The 21,012-nt window shown below is 43.8% G+C and overlaps 2 protein-coding genes across 15 annotated transcripts in view; one reads left to right on the top strand and one right to left on the bottom strand.

Annotated features, from left to right (window-relative positions):
• Positions 1-21,012, top strand: part of SLC25A26 (solute carrier family 25 member 26) — a 110,872-nt gene that overhangs the window by 3,011 nt on the left and 86,849 nt on the right. For 13 of the 14 annotated variants that reach the window (XM_078776838.1, XM_078776832.1, XM_078776835.1 and 10 more), the window contains exon 2: positions 20,818-20,931. In XM_078776838.1, coding sequence (XP_078632964.1) covers positions 20,896-20,931 — 36 coding nt within the window. In that variant the 5' untranslated portion in view covers positions 20,818-20,895. Of the gene's footprint in view, positions 1-16,003; positions 16,015-20,814; positions 20,932-21,012 lie in introns of those variants that run through there. The other variant, XM_068114170.2, reaches the window with a different exon arrangement.
• Positions 13,428-15,805, bottom strand: LOC137425592 (uncharacterized). Its single transcript, XM_078775344.1, has 5 exons — positions 15,501-15,805; positions 15,079-15,179; positions 14,322-14,673; positions 13,584-14,174; positions 13,428-13,467 (listed from the first exon to the last, which is right to left on the bottom strand). The coding sequence occupies exons 1-5, from the start codon at positions 15,803-15,805 to the stop codon at positions 13,428-13,430; spliced, it is 1,389 nt and encodes a 462-aa protein (XP_078631470.1).

Raw genomic sequence — 21,012 nt, 5'->3', positions numbered from 1 at the left:
AGAGGATCAGATCTAATAGATCGCTGTCTCCATCGATCTTGCCAAGGCCGTAACAGCTATTGGCTCAAAATCCTTTTAACTGTTGATTTGGTACAGTTACACGTATCGGGAATTTGGTACACGTATCGGGAGTACATACGACATAGCGATTGTGAACACGATTATCGATCACGATTCACGATCACGATCATCACGATCATCGTGTATGTATCGATCACGATTTGAAATAAGATGGAATAATATTTACCGATATGAACAGTGATGTGGCTTTTATTGAAATTCTAAACATACTGTTTAGATTTTGATGATTTGCGTGTGATATGATTCAACGGATGTTCATATGAATCGTTTAAAATAAAATAAAACCCTTCAATTTCTGATATTTTGCCTTTTCATTTGGGCCTCCCAATTGAAGCCCCGCCCATAGGGCGGGTACCGTTGCTAGTATTACAAATACATTTGTGCATTATTATTGTTTGAATTATGATTGGTGTAAACTATGACAAAACAGCAACTCAGGTACAGTCGGGTGACACCGTCACAATTTCGGTCTTCGAGGCCGGCCGATAGGCAAAGTGTGACCGGAAGGGACGAGGTTCTCCTGACCACGTGGCCCTTGACTTGGTTTGTCCGCACAATGTGGGCGCTTTCAGGATGAACTTTAGCCGGGGAGCGTTTGGGCGCCCCAGTCTGATACTGCCGCCCACGCGCAGAACACCTTGTGAGTGCACGTGGGTCCCGGCGGTCCCACTGGCCTAGCGCTACCATGTTTAGACAGCGAACTCCGTCCCCGGGCACCGGCACCTACTCCCGGAAGTTTGAGAGATCAGCAGTGCCGGGCACGGTAGGACACCCGCGGAGCCCCGGCGGACCGGGGACGCGCGAGCCTACGCGTTAGCGTGCTACGGCGGAATCAACGGCTTCGGCCACGGCCGGGCCGATACTCGGCCCGGTCGCCCGGAAATGAACTGGTTCGGCGCCCGCGCTAGAGAGGTCGCGGGCGACTGAGATGTATTAACAAATGATTAATTAATTTGAGACGTCCGATTTCTAGTGTTTGGAAATTTGGAAGAGCTTGACCCTAGCCTTTCCCTTGCGAGGGCAAGGAGGAACTTAACACTTGACACTTAAGCTTAGTTTGAAGTACACCCTGCCAGCACCCACGGCAGGACGGCAGGGCAACCAGAAGGGACGAGGTTCTCCTGACCACGTGGCCCTCGATCTGGGAAGCGAGAGGCGTTCTATTAGTGGACGCGCCCCTCACGCCCGACTTTTGAGCGGCCCCGGCAGGCCGTTTGTTTTGACGTTCCGTGACAGGCCCCGCACCCCCACCTCCGGGCCGACCGGGCGACCGGAATGAATCCCGGTGTCCCGATCCGAACCTTCAGAGCGGGCCGGCTGGGGAGTGCCAAGCACCCCGTACCTGCACTTTCCGTCCCTGCGGTCCCAAATACCGGAACCACCCGAATACCACTTTATTCGACAAAATGAGGTGCGGCCTACAGCCTTAGAAAACCAACCCTAAATAAGTCAATACCTCCAACGAGAGGGTGGTGGGAGGGTGATGGCAGGGTGATGGGAGGGTGATGGGAGGGTGATGGCAGGGTGATGGCAGGGTGATGGGGGAGGGTGATGGGGCAGGGTGATGGGGCAGGGTGATGGAAGGGTGATGGGAGGGTGATGGGGGAGGGTGATGGGAGGGTGATGGGAGGGTGCAATAATCCGGTGCAATAATCGAAAACTGATTCAAAATGGCCCCTCGCTACGATTTTCCACGATCACATTTTATTTTCACCACTTCAAATCGACCGAATTTCACCAAATAAGATACCACATTCGATGCACTGATGTCATTTTTACGGCAAAAGTGAAAACAGATTTTAATTTGGAAATAAAACGAAAGCGTGCACAATGGACCCATTCGTGCCGCGTGACGTGGTGACGTCATCGCGCTTTCATCTTAAAAGACATTTGATATAAGTTAATATTTTGATATAAGCCTTAGAAAACCAACCCTATAGAAAACCAACTTACTGTATATCTACATATCTGGGCAGTGTCTGTTGTCACTGAACTACTCCCTGAAACTTTTGTTTCCGTGGTTGTGAAGTGTTTTTAATAACGTGGTGGTGGTTTTGAATCACGTGGGGGTGATGTATTTTGAATTATGTGGTGTTGAGGTGTTTTTAAATCACGTGGTGGTGAGGTGTTTTGAATTAGTTGGTGATGTGTTTTTAATTACTTGGTGGTGAGGTGTTTTAAATTACATGGTGGTGAGGTGTTTTGAATTAGTTGGTGATGAGGTGTTTTGAATTACATGGTGGTAAGGTGTTTTGAATTACGTGGTGGTGAGGTGTTTTGAATTACGTGGTGGTGAGGTGTTTTGAATTACATGGTGGTGAGGAGTTTTGAATTACGTGGTGGTGAGGTGTTTTAAATTACTTGGTGGTGAAGGTGTTTTGAATTACGTGGTGGTGAGGTGTTTGAATTACGTGGTGATGAGGTGTTTTTAATTACGTGGTGGTGAGGTGTTTTGAATTACATGGTGGTGAGGTGTTTTGAATTACGTGGTGGTGAGGTGTTTTGAATTAGTTGGTGATGAGGTGTTTTAAATTATGTGGTGGTGAGGTGTTTTGAATTACGTGGTGGTGAGGTGTTTTGAATTACGTGGTGGTGAGGTGTTTTGAATTACATGGTGGTGAGGAGTTTTGAATTACGTGGTGGTGAGGTGTTTTAAATTACTTGGTGGTGAAGGTGTTTTGAATTACGTGGTGGTGAGGTGTTTGAATTACGTGGTGATGAGGTGTTTTTAATTACGTGGTGGTGAGGTGTTTTGAATTACATGGTGGTGAGGTGTTTTGAATTACGTGGTGGTGAGGTGTTTTGAATTACGTGGTGGTGAGGTGTTTTGAATTACGTGGTGGTGAGGTGTTTTGAATTATGTGGTGGTGAGGTGTTTTAAATTATGTGGTGGTGAGGTGTTTTGAATTACGTGGTGGTGAGGTGTTTTGAATTACGTGGTGGTGAGGTGTTTTGAATTACGTGGTGGTGAGGTGTTTTGAATTACGTGGTGGTGAGGTGTTTTGAATTACGTGGTGGTAAGGTGTTGTGAATTACACGGGGGTGAGGTGTTTTGGATTATGTGGTGGTGAGGTGTTTTGAATTACGTGGTGGTGAGGTGTTTTGAATTACATGGTGGTAAGGTGTTGTGAATTACGTGGTGGTGAGGTGTTTTGGATTACGTGGTGGTGAGGTGTTTTAAATTACTTGGTGGTGAGGTGTTTTAAATTACTTGGTGGTGAGGTATTTTAAATTACATGGGAGTGAGGTATTTTAAATTACATGGGAGTGAGGTTTTTTGAATTACGTGGTGGTGAGGTGTTTTAAATTACTTGGTGGTGAAGGTGTTTTGAATTACGTGGTGGTGAGGTGTAATCGTCCCAAACTTCCAGTCTGCACCTACCCCTCTCGTATGGATGTGCTGAGGGGTTCTTTTTTTAATTTTATATATTTTTTCAATTTAAATCTTCAGCCTAAATTGCCTATAAAAATGTAATATCACAAACACAACAAATAAATTTGTGCAAAATAATTGTTTGTATTTTGATTGGTGTAAATCATGACAACACAACAACTCAGGTACAGTCATTATTCTCAGCTAAAATAAGCCCGTTCCTCAGTAACGACGAGTGGTGAGGCGAGTGCAGTGAGCCGAGCCAAGCTAGTGTGTGTGTGTGTGTGTGTGTGTGTGTGTGTGTGTGTGTGTGTGTGTGTGTGTGTGTGTGTGTGTGTGTGTGTGTGTGTGTGTGTGTGTGTGTGTGTGTGTGTATACAGTGCATTCAGAAAGTATTTAGACCCCTTCACTTTTTTCACATTTTGTAATGTTGCAGCCTTATGCTGAAATCGTTTAAATTCATTTTTTCCCTCATCAATCTACACTCAATACCCCATAATGACAAAGAGAAAACAGGATTTTAGAAAGTTTTGCAAATTTATTAAAAAGAAAAAACTGAAATATCACATTGACAGAAGTATTCATACCCTTTGCTATGACACTTGAAATTTAGCTCAGGTGCCTCCCATTTCTCTTGATCATCGTTGAGATGTTTCTACACCTTGATTGGAGTCCACCTGTGGTAAATTCAATTGATTGTGACATGATTTGGAAAGGCACACACCTGTCTATATAAGGTCTCACAGCTGCCAATGCATATCAGAGCAAACACCAAGCCATGAGGTCGAAGGAACTGCCTGCAGAGCTCAGAGACAGGATTGTGTCGAGGCACAGATCTGGGGAAGCCTACAAAAAATTTCTGCTGCATTGAAGGTTCCCAAGAGCACAGTGGGCCAGTGGCCTCCATAATTCTTAAATGGAAGAAGTTTGGAACAATCAGGAATAAGATATCATTGTCAAGTACTCTCCATGGGGAATAAGATGTGTTAATGATGATGTCATTGGTGCCTTCATTATGACGTCATAATTCGACAAGTACAACACTTGATCTGATTAGTATGAAAAAAAATTCTCTGCAACTGCTAGTCCGTTGGACACTAAATTTTGACTCCTGTAGAATTTTTTAAATCATAATTATGACGTCATGCAGTCACGTGAAAAAGTAAGTACACCCCATGTAAAGTTTTGACTTTTTCAACATATTTCAACATACAGCTATTTGATCTTCATTTCAACAATATTGATAGATAAAGGTGATATAATATAACAAATATCATGAAACATTTACATTTTGTAGTCCATTGTATAATTTAAATAAACATAAATACAAATTTCGCATGTGGAAGAAGTAAGTACACCCTTGGCTCTAATAGGTGGTATTGCCCCCTTTGGCAGGAACAACCTCAAGTAGGCGTTTCTTATAACTGTCTACCAGTCTCTGACATCGACTGGGAGAAATTTTTGCCCACTCCTCCATGCAGAATTCTTTCAGGTGTGTGATGTTTGAGGGGTTTCTTGCATGCACAGCTCGTTTCAAATCCCCCCACAACATCTCGATGGGATTTAGATCCGGGCTTTGACTTGGCCATTCCAGAACCCTCCATTTCTTTCTTTTCAGCCATTCCTTGGTGGATTTACTAGTATGTTTAGGGTCATTGTCATGTTGCAAGGTCCACCTTCGGTTGAGCTTCAACTTTCCGACAGATGGCCTCACATTATCCTCAAGCACCCTCTGGTTCAATGAATAATTCATAGTGGATTCTATGATGGTGAGCTGCCCAGGCCCTGATGCAGCAAAGCTGTCCCAAACCATAATATTTCCACCACCATGCTTTACAGTTGGTATCAGGTTATTGTGGTCAAATGCTGTCTTTGGTTTTCGCCAAACATGTCTTCTGGTACTGTGGCCAAATAGCTCTACCTTTGACTCATCTGTCCAGAGCACATTGTTCCAGAAGTGCTGGTCTTTGCATAGGTGTTCATTGGCAAACTTTAGTCTTGCCCTGATGTTCTTTCTGGACAGCAAAGGTTTCCACCTAGCACACCTTCCATGTAGATCAAATTTGTGCAGCCTCTTTCTAATGTTAGACTCGTGCACTTTGACATCAACAGTGGCAAGAGCTACCTGTAGGTCCCGTGATGACATTCTGGGGTTCTTAGAGACTTCTTTCAGCATCTGGCGGTCTGCTCTCAGGCTGAACTTGCTGGGGCGGCCTGGCCTGAACAAGTTGGCAGTTGTTTGGAATCTTCTCCACTTGTAGATGATCTTCCGGACAGTCGAATGATTGATTTCAAATTGTTTGGAGATCTTTTTTAATCCCATCCCAGACTCGTAGGATCTATAACCTTCTTTCTGAAGGCCTCGGAGAGCTCTTTTGATCTAGGCATGGTGACGCCGCACACTTCAACAACAAAGAGCAAACCAAACTAAATGTCTGATGTTTAAATAAGACAGGTTCCTCCAAGATTCTCTCCAACGATGTTCTAATCATTCGCACCTGAGCTGGTGCACCTGATTCTAATTTTAGGTATTTGAAGTAGTGATAAATGTAGGGGTGTACTTACTTTTTCCACATTCGAAATTTGCATTTATGTTTATTTAAATTATACAATGGACTACAAAATGTATATGTTTCATGATATTTGTTATATTACGTGGTGGTGATCCCCACTCCTGACAACAATTTGTTATAATCGCGAGATGACCGGGCCGGGAGGGTTCCAAATTCAAGGTGCCGAGCACATGTCAAGGTGCATGCGCGTGCCGAACCCTCCGCGCGATCGAACCCTCACTTTCCCACACCTTACGGAATGCCGAGCGGTTTTGCACACGGTGTGGAAAGCGGCGTTACTCCCCACGAGATTTATGGACCTGAGTCTGGCTAAATTCGGTCTCGGATGATGCTAGGCCAATGGAGAAAAGATGTACCGAACAGGTTGGAAGTAAGAACAAAATGTCCAGCCTTTTATTTGGAAGGCACAGAGAAAGAGACGAAGATTTACCTTAACAAATATTACCTAATAATAACCCCGACTTGGCGCCTTCACACTCTGACACACACACACACACACACACACACACACACACACACACACACACACACACACACACACACACACACACACACTCACAGGGACAAAGGACACTGGTTAAGGGCGTACCGATGTACGTGCTGGGATTCCTCGCTGGTGCCCACGTGGTCTCGTGTGCGTGGCTTGTAGTTCGATCGTGAGACGTGCAGCCTGGATGAGGTAAATTCAGCGCAGGTGGGACGAGCTGCCACACAGGCAGGCAACTTCAGCCCAGGTGAGACGTGTCGAAAGGCCAACGCTTGCAGGTCAGCCAGATGGCGCAAAAGATCGGCGCAGACGCTCGAAGAAGACAAAGGCCAAACACGTGTCGTGGAAGAAACGAAAAGGCAAGCGAGGTCTCGTCGTGGGCGTGGCGAAAGGGGCAAGAGCGCAGGTGTGTCCTCGACGCAGTCCCAAAGGCAAGAGAGTGATAGTGCGCTGTGCGTGGGCTAATATCAAACTGGTCATGCCCTTCCAAATGTTCCAGAGCCTCCCATTGGCTGAGGCTTGTCGCATCATGGCGACGGGTTCCCGGCTCGCCATTGGTCACGTGGGCCGTGCTTTTGGCCACGCCTCTCTGCAGATCTGGTGTTATGGCCACGCCTTAACCAACGGAGGTTTGACATCCTGCCTAACTTCAACGCATATTGATTTTGATTACTACACAATGGGAATGGCTAATCTTTACATTCAATAAGACATAACTGACTACTGCAGGCTACATGTTGTCGTGCAACGAACCATAGGGGGTTTGCCTTTATTGCACAACCACAACAATATATATATATATACACACATAAATATATCACATAAATATATATATAAAGGTAACAGGTAAATATAAATATCTTTACATTCAATAAGACATAACTGACTACTGCAGGCTACATGTTGTCGTGCAACGAACCATAGGGGGTTTGCCTTTATTGCACAACCACAACAATATATATATATATACACACATAAATATATCACATAAATATATATATAAAGGTAACAGGTAAATATAAATATCTTTACATTCAATAAGACATAACTGACTACTGCAGGCTACATGTTGTCGTGCAACGAACCATAGGGGGTTTGCCTTTATTGCACAACCACAACAATATATATATATATACACACATAAATATATCACATAAATATATATATAAAGGTAACAGGTAAATGGTGGTGATCGTGGTGGTGATCGTGGTGTATATAAATATAAATACAGTATAAATATATTGTTACGTGTATGGGGGTAGGCAATGAAATACCTTAGTCCAGATAGGCTCTGGCTGAGTACCAGATTAGTGTGCGCCGTATGCCGTTTAGCCAACTTAATGTACCTAAGTCAGGCCCGGATGTCCGTGGAAGCGTTATGTGTCTCCATGGCGAGGGGTGGAGCTATGCTAATTAGTTAGGGTATAAGGGTAAATTTCCTGTGTGTAAATGCCTCTGTAGTTTTTCCCTTTCTTCTTATGACACTTACACCACCAGCCATGTGATCAGAACCTAAATTAAATAACGCGATCGCTGACTGTATCCGGAGACTACCACGACACCACCGAGCCGAATGGTCTCGATGGGCGTCAAGTGTGTCCGTGAGGCCAGGCCCCGGAAGAACGATGAGGTGAGCGAGTGGCGCTTGGTGATTAGACCGCGGGTGACGTCAGAGAGAACGGTCGAGACCGCGGAGCAAAAAGGCAGAGCACCGGTATTTTCTCTCTCTCTCTTGGTCCTGGGTTTCATCGCGAGCAGACGCATTCTCTCTTGGTCCGGGCTCTGGGCTTGATCACGAGCGGTCACACTTCCCTGTCTCTCTCTGTTCCTGGCTGGTGGAAGCGGGCGCATCTCTTTCTCTCTCGTGCTGGTTTGGTGAAAGCGGTCGCGCCATTTTTCTCTCTCTCCCTGGGCCATCGGAGAAGGAGGGATTTCAGCTTCCTCCCCCGGACCGGCTGGTTGCGGCGCGAGTTCGTGCCCTCGTGCATTTTCCCGCACAGGACCTGGGACCCAGTCGACGATCATCAGGGTTCGAGAGTCGTGTGAGGGAGACCAGAGCTGAGTACCAGCCAACGCACCACACCACAGATTTATTTTAACATCCGTTTATTTCTCCCTGTGTCGTGTAATTGTGTCTACTTTGGACATGCTGCTTCCGCTGTCTCAACAATGGATGGAGGTCCTCAATGCCAAACAGGAAATCAGAGCTGTCTCCCTTTGACATACAGTCACGTGAAAAAGTAAGTACACCCCATGTAAAGTTTTGACTTCTTCAACATATTTCAACATACAGCTATTTGATCTTCATTTCAACAATATTGATAGATAAAGGTGATATAATATAACAAATATTATATCAACAAATATTACATCACCAAATTCCAAATTCCAAATTCATGGAAAATGTAAGTGCACCCTTGGCTCTAATAGGTGGTATTGCCCCCTTTGGCAGAAACAACCTCAAGTAGGTGTTTCTTTTATCTGTCTACCAGTCTCTGACATTGACTGGGAGAAATTTTTGCCCACTCCTCCATGCAGAATTCTTTCAGCTGTGCGATGTTTGAAGGGTTTCTTGCATGCACAGCTCGTTTCAAATCCCCCCCACAACATCTCAATGGGATTTAGATCCGGGCTTTGACTTGGCCATTCCAGAACCCTCCATTTCTTTCTTTTCAGCCATTCCTTGGTGGATTTACTAGTATTAGACCATGGGCCAAGCAGTGGAAATACTTCTAGTTTATCATTTTCGTGACCCACATCTGGTAACCACGTGAATTTTTGTCTGATGGGAGATAAAAAATCATTGAACAAGAATTCACCACTCGGCAAGTCCAAAAGTTGCACACTAATTAGTATTCTTAATTAGTATTAATCATCCAGATGCACAGCACCCTCTTTTGTCAAGAAATTAAAAGTTATGTACAAACCTATGGAAAATAGACAAATTGAAACACAGCAACACTTACATGACAGAGAACGGTAAAAAAAAATCAATGAGCTACACATACACACACACACACACACATACAAACACATGCACACACACACACACACAAAACCAGATACACACATGCACTCACCAATATATTTCTTTGGAAATGTTTTCAAAGGAATCATTGGCACTTCTAAGAAACTTTTCCTTGCAAAATTAATGTGCCCTATTTTACACACACACACACACACACACACACGCACACACACATTTACATACACATACATCTTTTATTTTCAAAGTAATTATTGGCACTTCAACGAAATATATCTTTGCAAATGAGCCCAATTCATCCCACCCCACTCTCTCATCTCTCTGTCATATTATGATTAGATTATGTCATATTAGATTATGTTGGCACACTCTAGGGCTGTAGCAAAACAACATTTTTTTTTAAATAAACAGTTTTCACAAAATTATTCATAGCTATTGGCCTAATGTAACCCAAAAGATAATAATCAGACTGTTGACTCATGGAAATACAGCCCTATTATAATATTCACAATGTCTGAGTCCAATCTGGGGGCCAAATAACAGGCTTCTCTGCTACCCTCTCATCCAGAACTTACACGTATATCTGTGTCACAACAGAGTAGCTAAATGGAATGAAGCTACAGCAGCAGGTTAACAGTGTGAAGTTGTGAACACTACACATCTTCATCTTCTGTGTCGGAGTCTTCATCTAAAGATTCTCCAGCCACTGGATTTTGGCAATCAGTGCACTTGCACAGATTAGTACATGGTACATTATGCTGCCGGCAAGAACATCTTCCCTTGTTTTTACCAGTTGGCATCTGGCAGTTTGTCTTTTTGCAAGTGCAGTACGTCAGTTCAAGCAAACTGCTAGGAGCAGGGGGTTGTTCATCCCAGACAACATCTAGACCTCCATCTTCCACTTTCCATCCATGTCCATGTGGGCTTGGAATGTCTGGGGTCTGCTCCAGACAGAGATGATGTACTGCAGCCTGGTAATTTGCTCTCTTTATGTGCTGTCTCAGTGAGTCCTGTGTTGGTGGAAGACGAGCTTCTGACTTAATCAGCATGAGGAACATGTTGTGCCGTGCTTTATTAACACTGTCGCATTCTTGTCCATACAACTGGCAAACAAATCTCTCAAGTCCAGAAAAAACATCCTCGCTCACTGTGAATGATCTCCCTAACTGTTGGAATGTGGCCTTGAACTGTGCACTCTCTGCCATTAACTTGTATGCTTTTGCTTTGGGCTTGCCATGGAAACTGCTAACAGAGTCACATCCAGTGAAACAATGGAATGAAATAAGTGCATTGCAAACATCTTCCCCGAGGTAGGTATTTATGGCAGACAAGCTCAGAGTCCTCCTGTTGTTGCCCCTTCCTGTATGGAATAACAACTCACTTCCTATCTCTTTTGCTCTCGCTACTCCTATGATAAAGACATCAGTATCCGGGCTCTTCATCACAACTGGATTAGAGGCATTTTCTGATGAAGTACCAGGATAATTTGTGGCTGCATACTGGGCATGAAGCAACAAGCGAGTGTCCGCTTCTTCATGGTTGCATCTCAAGCCTTGCACTTCATTCACAACCAGCACTCCATGGTCATCTTCCAGTTCATGACATTCTTCATCATGAGTCACAAAAATGTGGACCTCCTTGAGGACAGAACTTGGTCTGCTGCTCCAAGTTTTAAAGAAAAATCGTATTAGTTCTGCCTTGTTTTCACTGCCAGCAAGAAACTTTTTCCACTGCTGAGGCACCCGTTGGTCTTCCCCATAGATTTTTGTCATCAGACTTCCACTTGATCCTCTTTGTCCCCTCTCAACATTTTTGATGCTCATGTTTCTGTACGTGTCTACCACAAAGTGTATAGATTCACTTCTTACGCTCCTTGCAAGATCAACAAGTTGTTTCAAGACATGATCAGCCATTTGACCAAATGTAGATGGTATACGCGTCTGCTGAAGTTCTTGCATCATGGCCATAGCATCTATAATCCAGATGCTTCCTGAGGGGATCTCCGTGACTGGAGTTGGCTGAACTTGGGATTCAATATAGTGTAGTAAAGATGATTTCGTTGTCTTGTTCAGTGAACCATCTTGGTGTGCTAGAGAAAGTGGGAGAGGGCCCAAGTTGAAGGTAAGCATGTTTTCAATGTCTAGTTTCCTGACATTTGCAATGATAAGAAGTCGCTGGAAAAGATTTCTGTCTGACTGCAGTGATACTTGTTTACCTTGCGCTTTGGTGTGAACTACCTTGTTCATTGACTTGAAAGTCTTTGTCTTTGATTTCTTTATTGGAGCAAATATATCTTGGGTGCCTTGCAGTCTCTCTTTGCAGTATGTTACAAGTTCTTCATCACCTTTCTCCCATGCCTTGATGTAGCATTCAGCAACATCTTTTGATGCAACCACCCCAGATGCAAGATGCAGTAGGTGATCATGAGACCCATCGAAGGGATTGATTATTGCATCAATCACACTCATCACTCTGCAAATATCTTCTTCATCTCTCTTGATGCGAGACAGCTGCAAGTCTTTCCGACCCTGTGTTATTTCGTCTTTACCTGCCATCTCTCCACACTTCTTTGATATGGCAGCCCGTTCTCGTTGAGAGAGAATCCATCGCGAGACGGCTCCTTTCTGTGTAGTGAAACCAATCATTCCACCTTTGGTCTTTGTGTCCCGATTACAGGTTTGTTCTATTGTTTGGTCGCATGCAGTCTGAGAAAATCCATGGCCATCTTGATGCTGGACAGAGAATCGTCCTTTGACAAACTCTTCATGGACAGCAGGGTGTAAGGCAGGTAGTTCACACATCTCGAGCCAGTACGCTGGTAGGTAACGGGAATAATTGATGTGGTCATAGGCAAAAAGCCAAGGAAGAAATGACCGAATGGATGATAGGTGCAGGTCCCAATTTCCTTCTCTGGTAGCTCTGATGAAGAGCATCAACACCTGCCCCATCTCGATGTACGAGGACCACACTACAAAAGTTGGACTCTTTTGGCACTGTTCCCCGATGAAGTTGAGGTAGAGTGTCATGCATTGCCTGTAATCATCTGACTGCACACACTCTAGGAAAGCTGATCCTGGGAAAGATGTGTGCAGTCTCATCAGAACTTCCGACACTTGATCCCTGTCATGATCACCGAGCGAATCCATGAAGCACTGCCAGCGAGTCCGTTCCATCGCTTCTACCAGGCACTTGTGCATACGTAAACTTCTGTTATAGTGGTGGCCATTCATGGCACCATTCAGAGAACCTTGAGCCACAAGCCCAGATTCATTTACTAAGTTCTCTAGGCCAGCATCCCTGAATCTTTTTCCTATGCATGCTAGCATTGCAAGGGAAGAGTGGAAAGCTCCAAGACGAAGAACTAATCTCTTTGAAAATCTTTCATTGCTCCATCTGATCTGTTGCGCCTTGGAGTAGATGGCTTGATCGAAAACTGCCACTATCTCTTGCTGCTTAAGTGTGTCTGCTATTTGAAGACTTGTGTCAAGAATAGTGTACACAGTGTCATATTCCGTGGGACTTGCATCAATAATTGGCAAATAGCCTATTGTCGAGACACTTGGAACTTCATTTTGCAGCAAGGTGTTGCATCCAGTCCACCCAGGAAAGATCTTGTCAGATACTTCGGCCATTTTCATCAGTCTCAATGCCAAATCCAAGTCCCTTGCAGATTGTTGGACTGGACGGTGATTTTCTTCCATCAGAGAAACATCAACTCCATATGGCTCAGGACCAGCACGTTTGTTTCCAAAGTACTTCTTTATGTTGGATTCTGGGGGTTGAATTGATCTCTCTCGAGTTCTTGGTAAAGGTATGGGTTGTGGAGACTGTATATCAGTACACAGTGATGTGGAAGGCCATTGCAGTAGGATACCGTTTGTGTTGTGCGTAGTACCTTTACCAGACAGGGTTTCTTCACCGAAGTCATTATTGTCCCAGACAACAGTGATAAATGAAGACTGAGTACCTGCAGGAAGAATGTTAACACCCAGGGCAAGCTGCCTCTTTGCAAGAGCCGTGTCATGTTCTAAAGTGACTGAATTGGACACACTGTGGCGTAGTCCATTTAGGATTCCTATCAACTTGGCCGAGCCCGTGATGTGTCTTACGGACATTGCCAAAGACGTGTGCTTCGGAAGAAGCATCCTTCCTTTTGATCTTATGTACATTAGATCCTGCGCCACAGCAAGCAGACGTCGTTGTGATTCATCAGGGACTGAAACCTTTTCAGACTCATTTACATCCTCACTTACCCCAGTGCTCCATGCTAGAAAATTGTACAACTTGGTAGGGATGAGCTCATTTATCTTATCTACTGACATATCATTGGCTAATGGAGGCCATACTGTATTTGCTTGCACATTACTCATGGATGCCTTCAATTCTTGAGCAGCATGGAATAGTTCCCTTAAAGGTTGTGCTATTCTACATGTTTGGTCTGGGAGAATTGATTCACTGCTCTCGCTGTCCTCACTAGTCACATCTTCAACAACATCTTCTACCACCTCCTCAACATCAAGTGTTTCAACAAATACTATGTCACTCTCACTTTGACGTGATGGCTTGCAAAAGCAGAGAACAGGATATGATCTCCTAAGCCTTGTCTTCAGACGACCAGATTTGAATGAAGAGGCATCAATGCTTTCCACATGTTGCACCTCTTTAATGAATAATCTGTTTAACTTAGTAAGTCGCAGAATCTCTTTTCCTTTGATTATCCTCTCCTCAACCACTTTACTACAAAAACTCTGGTATGATTTCTCATACAATTGCTGTGAACTCTCTACTTTTGTCTGAGATTTATCAACTACTTTAGTTTACCTTAGGTAACATGACTTGTGGTACTTTGCTTCCATTGCGACAAGGTCTTTATCCCTAATATCTAAGAGCAACCTTTGATCTTGTTTCATCATTGCAGCATTTAATAATTGTCCCCCACTCATGGTTTCACAATTCATTAATTTCTCAACCTTTCTCTTCCCTGTTCCCGAGTCCTTCACATACTGGTTGGTTCTGCAGATGACACATCGTACTGGCAACACATGCTCACGTCCTACAACAGATGGTGTCGCTTTATCAATTGAGGAGCGAAGACATCTCTTGGGTGGTTCTTCATCTAGCGAGTCTTCAACTTCTGGAATAACAGCCAGTCTTGATGTGCTCGTTGCAGCCTCTGAAAATTACACAAAATTAAATTCATCATTACGAATATGTACATACATACCAATATATGATTTGCAAGATGGGGTTGTTTTTTTTTCCTGTACTAATTTGTGAAATAATCAATTACAATTGATATAACCTATTGAATTATAAATTAGAAATATCTATCAAAAAATTAAGCAAATTTAGGTAAATGTTTTTTGGTTACAAAATTACTAAGCCAAGATAGGTCGATCAATGAAAGGCAATAAACTTGATTTTGGAAATTACAATATCAACTCATAATTACCCTTTTACGTGAGTATAACTATTTTCAATAGGATTTGGTTCTTGGTTTTCCACTTAAAACACAATTGCAAAATTTTTTTTTGTTTTTTGTAGATGAGAAAACAAAAGTAAAGTTGGTATATTTTACCTTTTTGCCTTTTATTCCTCCGAATGGCCCGGTTGATCTCAGTAATATTGCAAAAATGGCGGTAGCATTCAGCATGATATCCTGGAGTGCCTCGTTTTCTCCTGAGGTTAGAAAAAATACAGGTAAATTAATTTTTTTAAATATCTATTACTATGAGCATCGTCCTAAAGGTGAGGAAGTATGTAGAAAATATAAAATTTATTCATCTCAAGAACAGTGTAGAGGTGAAATTTCCCGTCTGTCTGATTTCCCGTCTGTCCGAATCACCTGATCACGGAGGTTTTCAAATTTCAACAGTCCGAGCCACGGAAAGTTTTCTAAATTCTAGACTTAAGTTAGAGTCTGAACTTATATCTAGACTACCCTATTACTAGAATTAAAGTTAGATCTAACAAAAAGTTAGTCAAGATCTAGGTACTTACCTCCCACTTCTTTCATCATCATCGTCGACATGCCGCGGCTGTTTTGCCGGTGCCTCTGCCGCTGATACACAGTCCCAGCCATAGCGGTCTGCGTTGTGTGCTACTTTACTTTCGGGCGTGTTTTCGATTTCCTTCCAGAGATTAGCACATTCTTTGAATTTTTTGAAGGATTTCTCGGCAAGAGGAATAACCCTGCTGTGCGTTGCAATGACGTGCATACAGCAAAATCCAGATGATGTCCCTTCTGAATCATCGGCAGATGCACCACTGGCATCAGCATCCGAAGACGACATGAGTGTCGCCATGTTTGCTAGAGTCGCTTCTTTGAAACGCGTTATCTGATTGGCTGTTGCTTATGGGATAGTCCGATGCGTTTATGAAAGGACAACTATGACTGGATAATTTTAGCGAGGTCCTTGTCGAAATTATTGAGGTTTTTTTCCACTTTTTAAAATAATGGTGGAGTTCTGAGATTGCCGAGTTATATGGTATGCTTTTAAACATGTTTTTGGACAATAATATTTCAACATTGATTAGTTACTCGATGTGGGTCACGAAAGTTAAGAATTCTGACCGACGGCCCACGGTCTATATGTTTAGGGTCATTGTCATGTTTCAAGGTCCACCTTCGGTTGAGCTTCAACTTTCCGACAGATGGCCTCACATTATCCTCAAGTACCCTCTGGTACGATGAAGAATTCATCGTGGATTCTATGATGGTGAGCTGCCCAGGCCCTGATGCAGCAAAGCTGCCCCAAACCAAAATATTTCCACCACCATGCTTTACAGTTGGTATCAGGTTCTTGTGGTCAAATGCTGTCTTTGGTTTTCACCAAACATGTCTTCTGGTACTGTGGCCAAATAGCTCTACCTTTGACTCATCTGTCCAGAGCACATTGTTCCAGAAGTGCTGGTCTTTGCCGAGGTGTTCATTGGCAAACTTCAGTCTTGCCCTGATGTTCTTTCTGGACAGCAAAGGTTTCCACCTGGCACACCTCCCATGTAGATCAAATTTGTGCAGCCTCTTTCTAATGGTAGACTCGTGCACTTTGACATCAACAGTGGCAAGAGCTACCTGTAGGTCCCGTGATGACATTCTGGGGTTCTTAGAAACTTCTTTCAGCATCTTGCGGTCTGCTCTCTGGCTGAACTTGCTGGGGTGGCCTGGCCTGAACAAGTTGGCAGTTGTTTGGAATCTTCTCCAATTGTAGATGATCTTCCTGACAGTCGAATGATTGATTTCAAATTGTTGGAGATCTTTTTAAATCCCTTCCCAGACTCGTAGGCATCTATAACCTTCTTTCTGAAGGCCTGAGAGAGCTCTTTTGATCTCGGCATGGTGACGCCGCACACTTCAACAACAAAGAGCAAACCAAACTAAATGTCTGAGGTTTAAATAAGACAGGTTCCTCCAAGATCCTCTCTAACGATGTTCTAATCATTTGCACCTGAGCTGGTGCACCTGATTCTAATTTTAGGTATTTGAAGTAGTGATAAATGTAGGGGTGTACTTACTTTTTCCACATCCGAAATTTGCATTCATGTTTATTTAAATTATACAATGGACTACATTTCATGATATTTGTTATATTATATCACCTTTATCTATCAATATTGTTGAAATGAAGATCAATTAGCTGTATGTTGAAATATGTTGAAAAAGTCAAAACTTTACATGGGGTGTACTTACTTTTTCACATGACTGTACATCATGTGGTATAGGCGCCATCTTCGAAAAACTTCACACCTCAATATCTCTGAAACCGCTCCATGGAGAAAACTGAAACATGGCTTATTGTCAATTACTCCCCATGGGGAATAAGATATGTTAATGACGATGTCATCGTTGCCTTTGTTATGACGTCATAATTCGACAAGTATAACACTTCATCCAATCAGTATGATTTCCCCCCCTGCACTGTTGATCTGATGGACACAAAATTTTCACCATAGGAGCACCTTCTCCTGTGGAATATTTTAATGATAATTATGATGTAATAGGTCACGTGGTACGAGCGCCAACTTGGAAAAATCGAAAAATGTTGCATCTCTATAATCTATGTCTCGAAACTGCTTCATGGGAAAAATGGAAACATGGCTCATTGTAAAGAACTCTGCATGGAGTTCATTGTAATGAACTCCCACATTCACTCATGAATAGAAGTGTTGTTAACAATGATGTCGTTGGTGCCTTAATTATGATGTCATAATTCGACAGGGACAACACTTGGTCTGATCAGTTTGAAATTTATTGAGCGTGATCTACGCAACAATTATCTTGGAGAATGTAAATTTATGATGTCATCGCTCACATGGTCAGGCAACCATATTGAATCAAAGAAAGAAACCCTTCAAAAACAGAAGAGTTGACTGAGTTGACTGCGCAGGGTAAGTATTCTATGAATACCATCTAGTTGGTAATTGTTTTGGATAGTTCATAGAGTGGTCCCGGTATAACCTCATAGAGTGGGTCCTGGTGTCCAGCAGTCCATCTGTACATATGTGATACAGATGTCCATTAACATTTGACTGAAACATCTCCTCACAAACTACTTGACCGATTATGGACCAAACTTGGTACGATGCATCAGGACAGCATGGTCTCATGGGTCTGTACTCCCCCATCTGGATGCGCTCCCTATAAGGGGCATAAAAGGGGAGGAGGGGGGGGCTGCTACAAATATTGGTATTTCATTCAAAACACTGATCAGAAATCGCCAGACAAATCAAGACCAAATTCACCATGAGGCATCGGGACCATGCCCTAACCTTAAGTTGTTCTACTAATGACCATATTTCCCCTGGAAAGGGGGCCGCAGTCCCCTTCCCCAAATCCCTCCTTTTCACTAAAACATTTTCTCCGCAAGTACCTGACCGATATGACCAAAATTTGGTACAATGCATCACGACAGTAAGGTCTCATGGGACTGTGCTCCCCATCCGGATCTGCTTTTTTAAAGGGCGTAAAAGGGGGAGGATTTTTTGATAGGGCAAGCCGAGCTCCCCCAGCTCTGGCTAAAATACATGCAATTGTACTTTTGCCCCAAAGGAGGATTTCGCCTCAAATTCATGTAGCAATAATTTGTTTTAAAATCTTCTCAGAAACCGTTGGGAAATAACCGTCAGTCATCCATGGGGCTATTTGTTTTATTTTTCCTTCATCAAATATCACCAGCGGGAATTTTCTTTCGGTGATGTTTTTTATTTTCCACGTTTTGGAGCCAATCTGTCTTCTTTTGGGTCCTCATCTGTTCCTTTCCAGAAATGCTCTAGTTTGTCTTTCTTAGGCTGGGAGAGGAAAGGGGGTGGGGGGAGGGGGGGGTAGGGGGAGGAAGGAGGGGTAGGAAACTTGATACAATTTGCTTTAGTCTGCCAAGTTTGTGGCAGAATATTTAAGCGTTATTAGAATTTTAAAAAATCGTACACATAGCCGAGGCTTGTGGGAGAGCTAGTACACTGAATGGATTAGGAACCAACAAAAAGAAAGGAACAGCAAAGAGAGCGGAAAACACCAACAACAGAGCAGAAGGCCGAGATGGAGGGAGCCAGACAAACTATGGATGGGGGTTAGGGGGCAGGAGAGGATGCATTGGGTGGACAAGATGGATGCAGAAGAAAACTCTCAGCAGGGAAAATTGGAAATTTAGGAGGAGGGATTTTGGTAAGCTGTGGGGGTGTTGCTGCGGGGGTCGAGGGTAGAAAAATCATGGTTTTGGATTGGGGACGATGATCCTGGATTTTGTGAGTTTCACCATATGGGGGTCGATGGTGGATAGTGTGTGCCTTGCAGAAACCTGGGAGGACAAAGCACAGAAAGAACAGAGGGTGTAAGACCAGAAAGGAGGCGGAAGAAGACAGAGAGACCACCGACCTGTCCGTGATGGCGAAGTTGATAGGCCTATAGACTCAGCTTCATCACCGGAGATTCCGATGATTTCTAGGCCTTGGTTGCCACGGTATCACGCTGAGCAAGATGTGAGGCAGGGGATGCTCATGTTCTTCAGGGGATGCCCCAGGATGCTCACGTTTTTTTTTTTTTTTTTTTTTTTTTTTTTTTTTTTTTTTTTTTTTTTTTTTTGTATACAAGGTCGAGGCTCGTGAAAGAGCGAACATTAATCACACAGAAAGACAAACCGACACATAAAACATATAACATAGGGAGCGGTAGACAAGATGGGGAGAGAGGGGGAAGGACACAAACACAACATTTGAGAGCAGGGACCGAGAGACATGGAGACATCGAGAGATCTGAGAGAGGGCGAGGGCTTTGGGGGGGGGGGGGGGGGGCGTGGGAAGGGGGCGGTGGGAGAGGTATAAAACATATGGACACTGCCAGGACTTCCAGGAAAGAAGTTGGAATTCCAAACAAGGTGGATCTGGGGTGAATTAGCGGGGGTAGAAAAGATCAAGGTTTTGGATGGGGGAAGATAAGAGATGGTGGTGAACAGCTGTTTTAAAGACCTGGAGGTAGGAGTGGGATTGAAGGGAGTGAGGGAGTTTGTTCCAGAGGCGGGAGAAAAGAGGAATGAAAGAGTGAAGGTGAGCAGAGAGCCGAGATTTCGGCAGTTTAACCATCAGAGGGTTGCTGGCAGATCTTGTGCGACCTGTAGGAATATTTGGGGGACAGAGCACAGAGAGAGCTGGGGGTGCAAGGCCGGAGAGGAGTCGGTAGAAGACAGAAAGACCACCTACCTGCCTGCGGTGAGTGAGTGAAAGGAGGGTGAGTGAGTGAAAGGACGTTCTTCCACCCTCTTGTAATTTGCAGTGTTTCCTTCCCTCCTCTTTCTCCTCTTTGTTCATTATCTTGGCTATTGTGTCTAAAAGTATCCCTAATTCCCTACTTCCAGGTGAAACCCTCTGTCAGCTTGCTCTTTCATGAGCCTCATCTTGTAGAAAACAGAAAATGCAAAATGTCCTGCTGCAATGTGTGTTGGTGAATTAGTACATCAGAGCACCTCGTGTTTTATTTGGAGATGTAAATGCAACTGCATTTTTTTTTTAAGTTGGCCATTCCATGTTTTCCGCTTGTAGTTAGCTGCACAACCTACTTGTGGTGCATGGTGGAGCTGCGTGTGGGTATGGCGCACGCACTCCGGACCAAATGGATTCCTTGAATTCCTTGACCTTGTGATGCCGTTTGTTACGATTTTAGTCGGTGTAGTTAGGTGGTGAAGTGCTTAGGTAGTCAGGCTCATGGCACCTACACTGCACCGTGCCACAGGGCATTGCTTTGCGCTCCACTGTCAGTCATTTAAACTCCAGGTGGAGTTTTGTTTATGGAACGTTTTATCTTTTTCCTTTGCACTCACCTTTGCAGGATGGCTCCACTTTGGTGAGCATGCTGTGACCACATTGTTGTCGGGCTGGACCACATTTGGGTTGAAACAGCTGTCCAATGGAGACTGCTGGGGACTTTGTGGTTTCTCTCTTGGTACGTTCATATCCCACCACCACCTCCTCCTTTCCAAACGTATTGTGATGAATGTACATTCCTAACTCAGATGAGCACCAC

The sequence above is a fragment of the Myxine glutinosa genome, chromosome 4, assembly GCF_964187855.1.
Source record: "Myxine glutinosa chromosome 4, kmMyxGlut1.1, whole genome shotgun sequence".
In the NCBI taxonomy this organism is placed as follows: domain Eukaryota; kingdom Metazoa; phylum Chordata; class Myxini; order Myxiniformes; family Myxinidae; genus Myxine; species Myxine glutinosa.
Note: the sequence above shows the minus strand (reverse complement) of the source record. Positions and strands in the feature narration are given on the sequence as shown.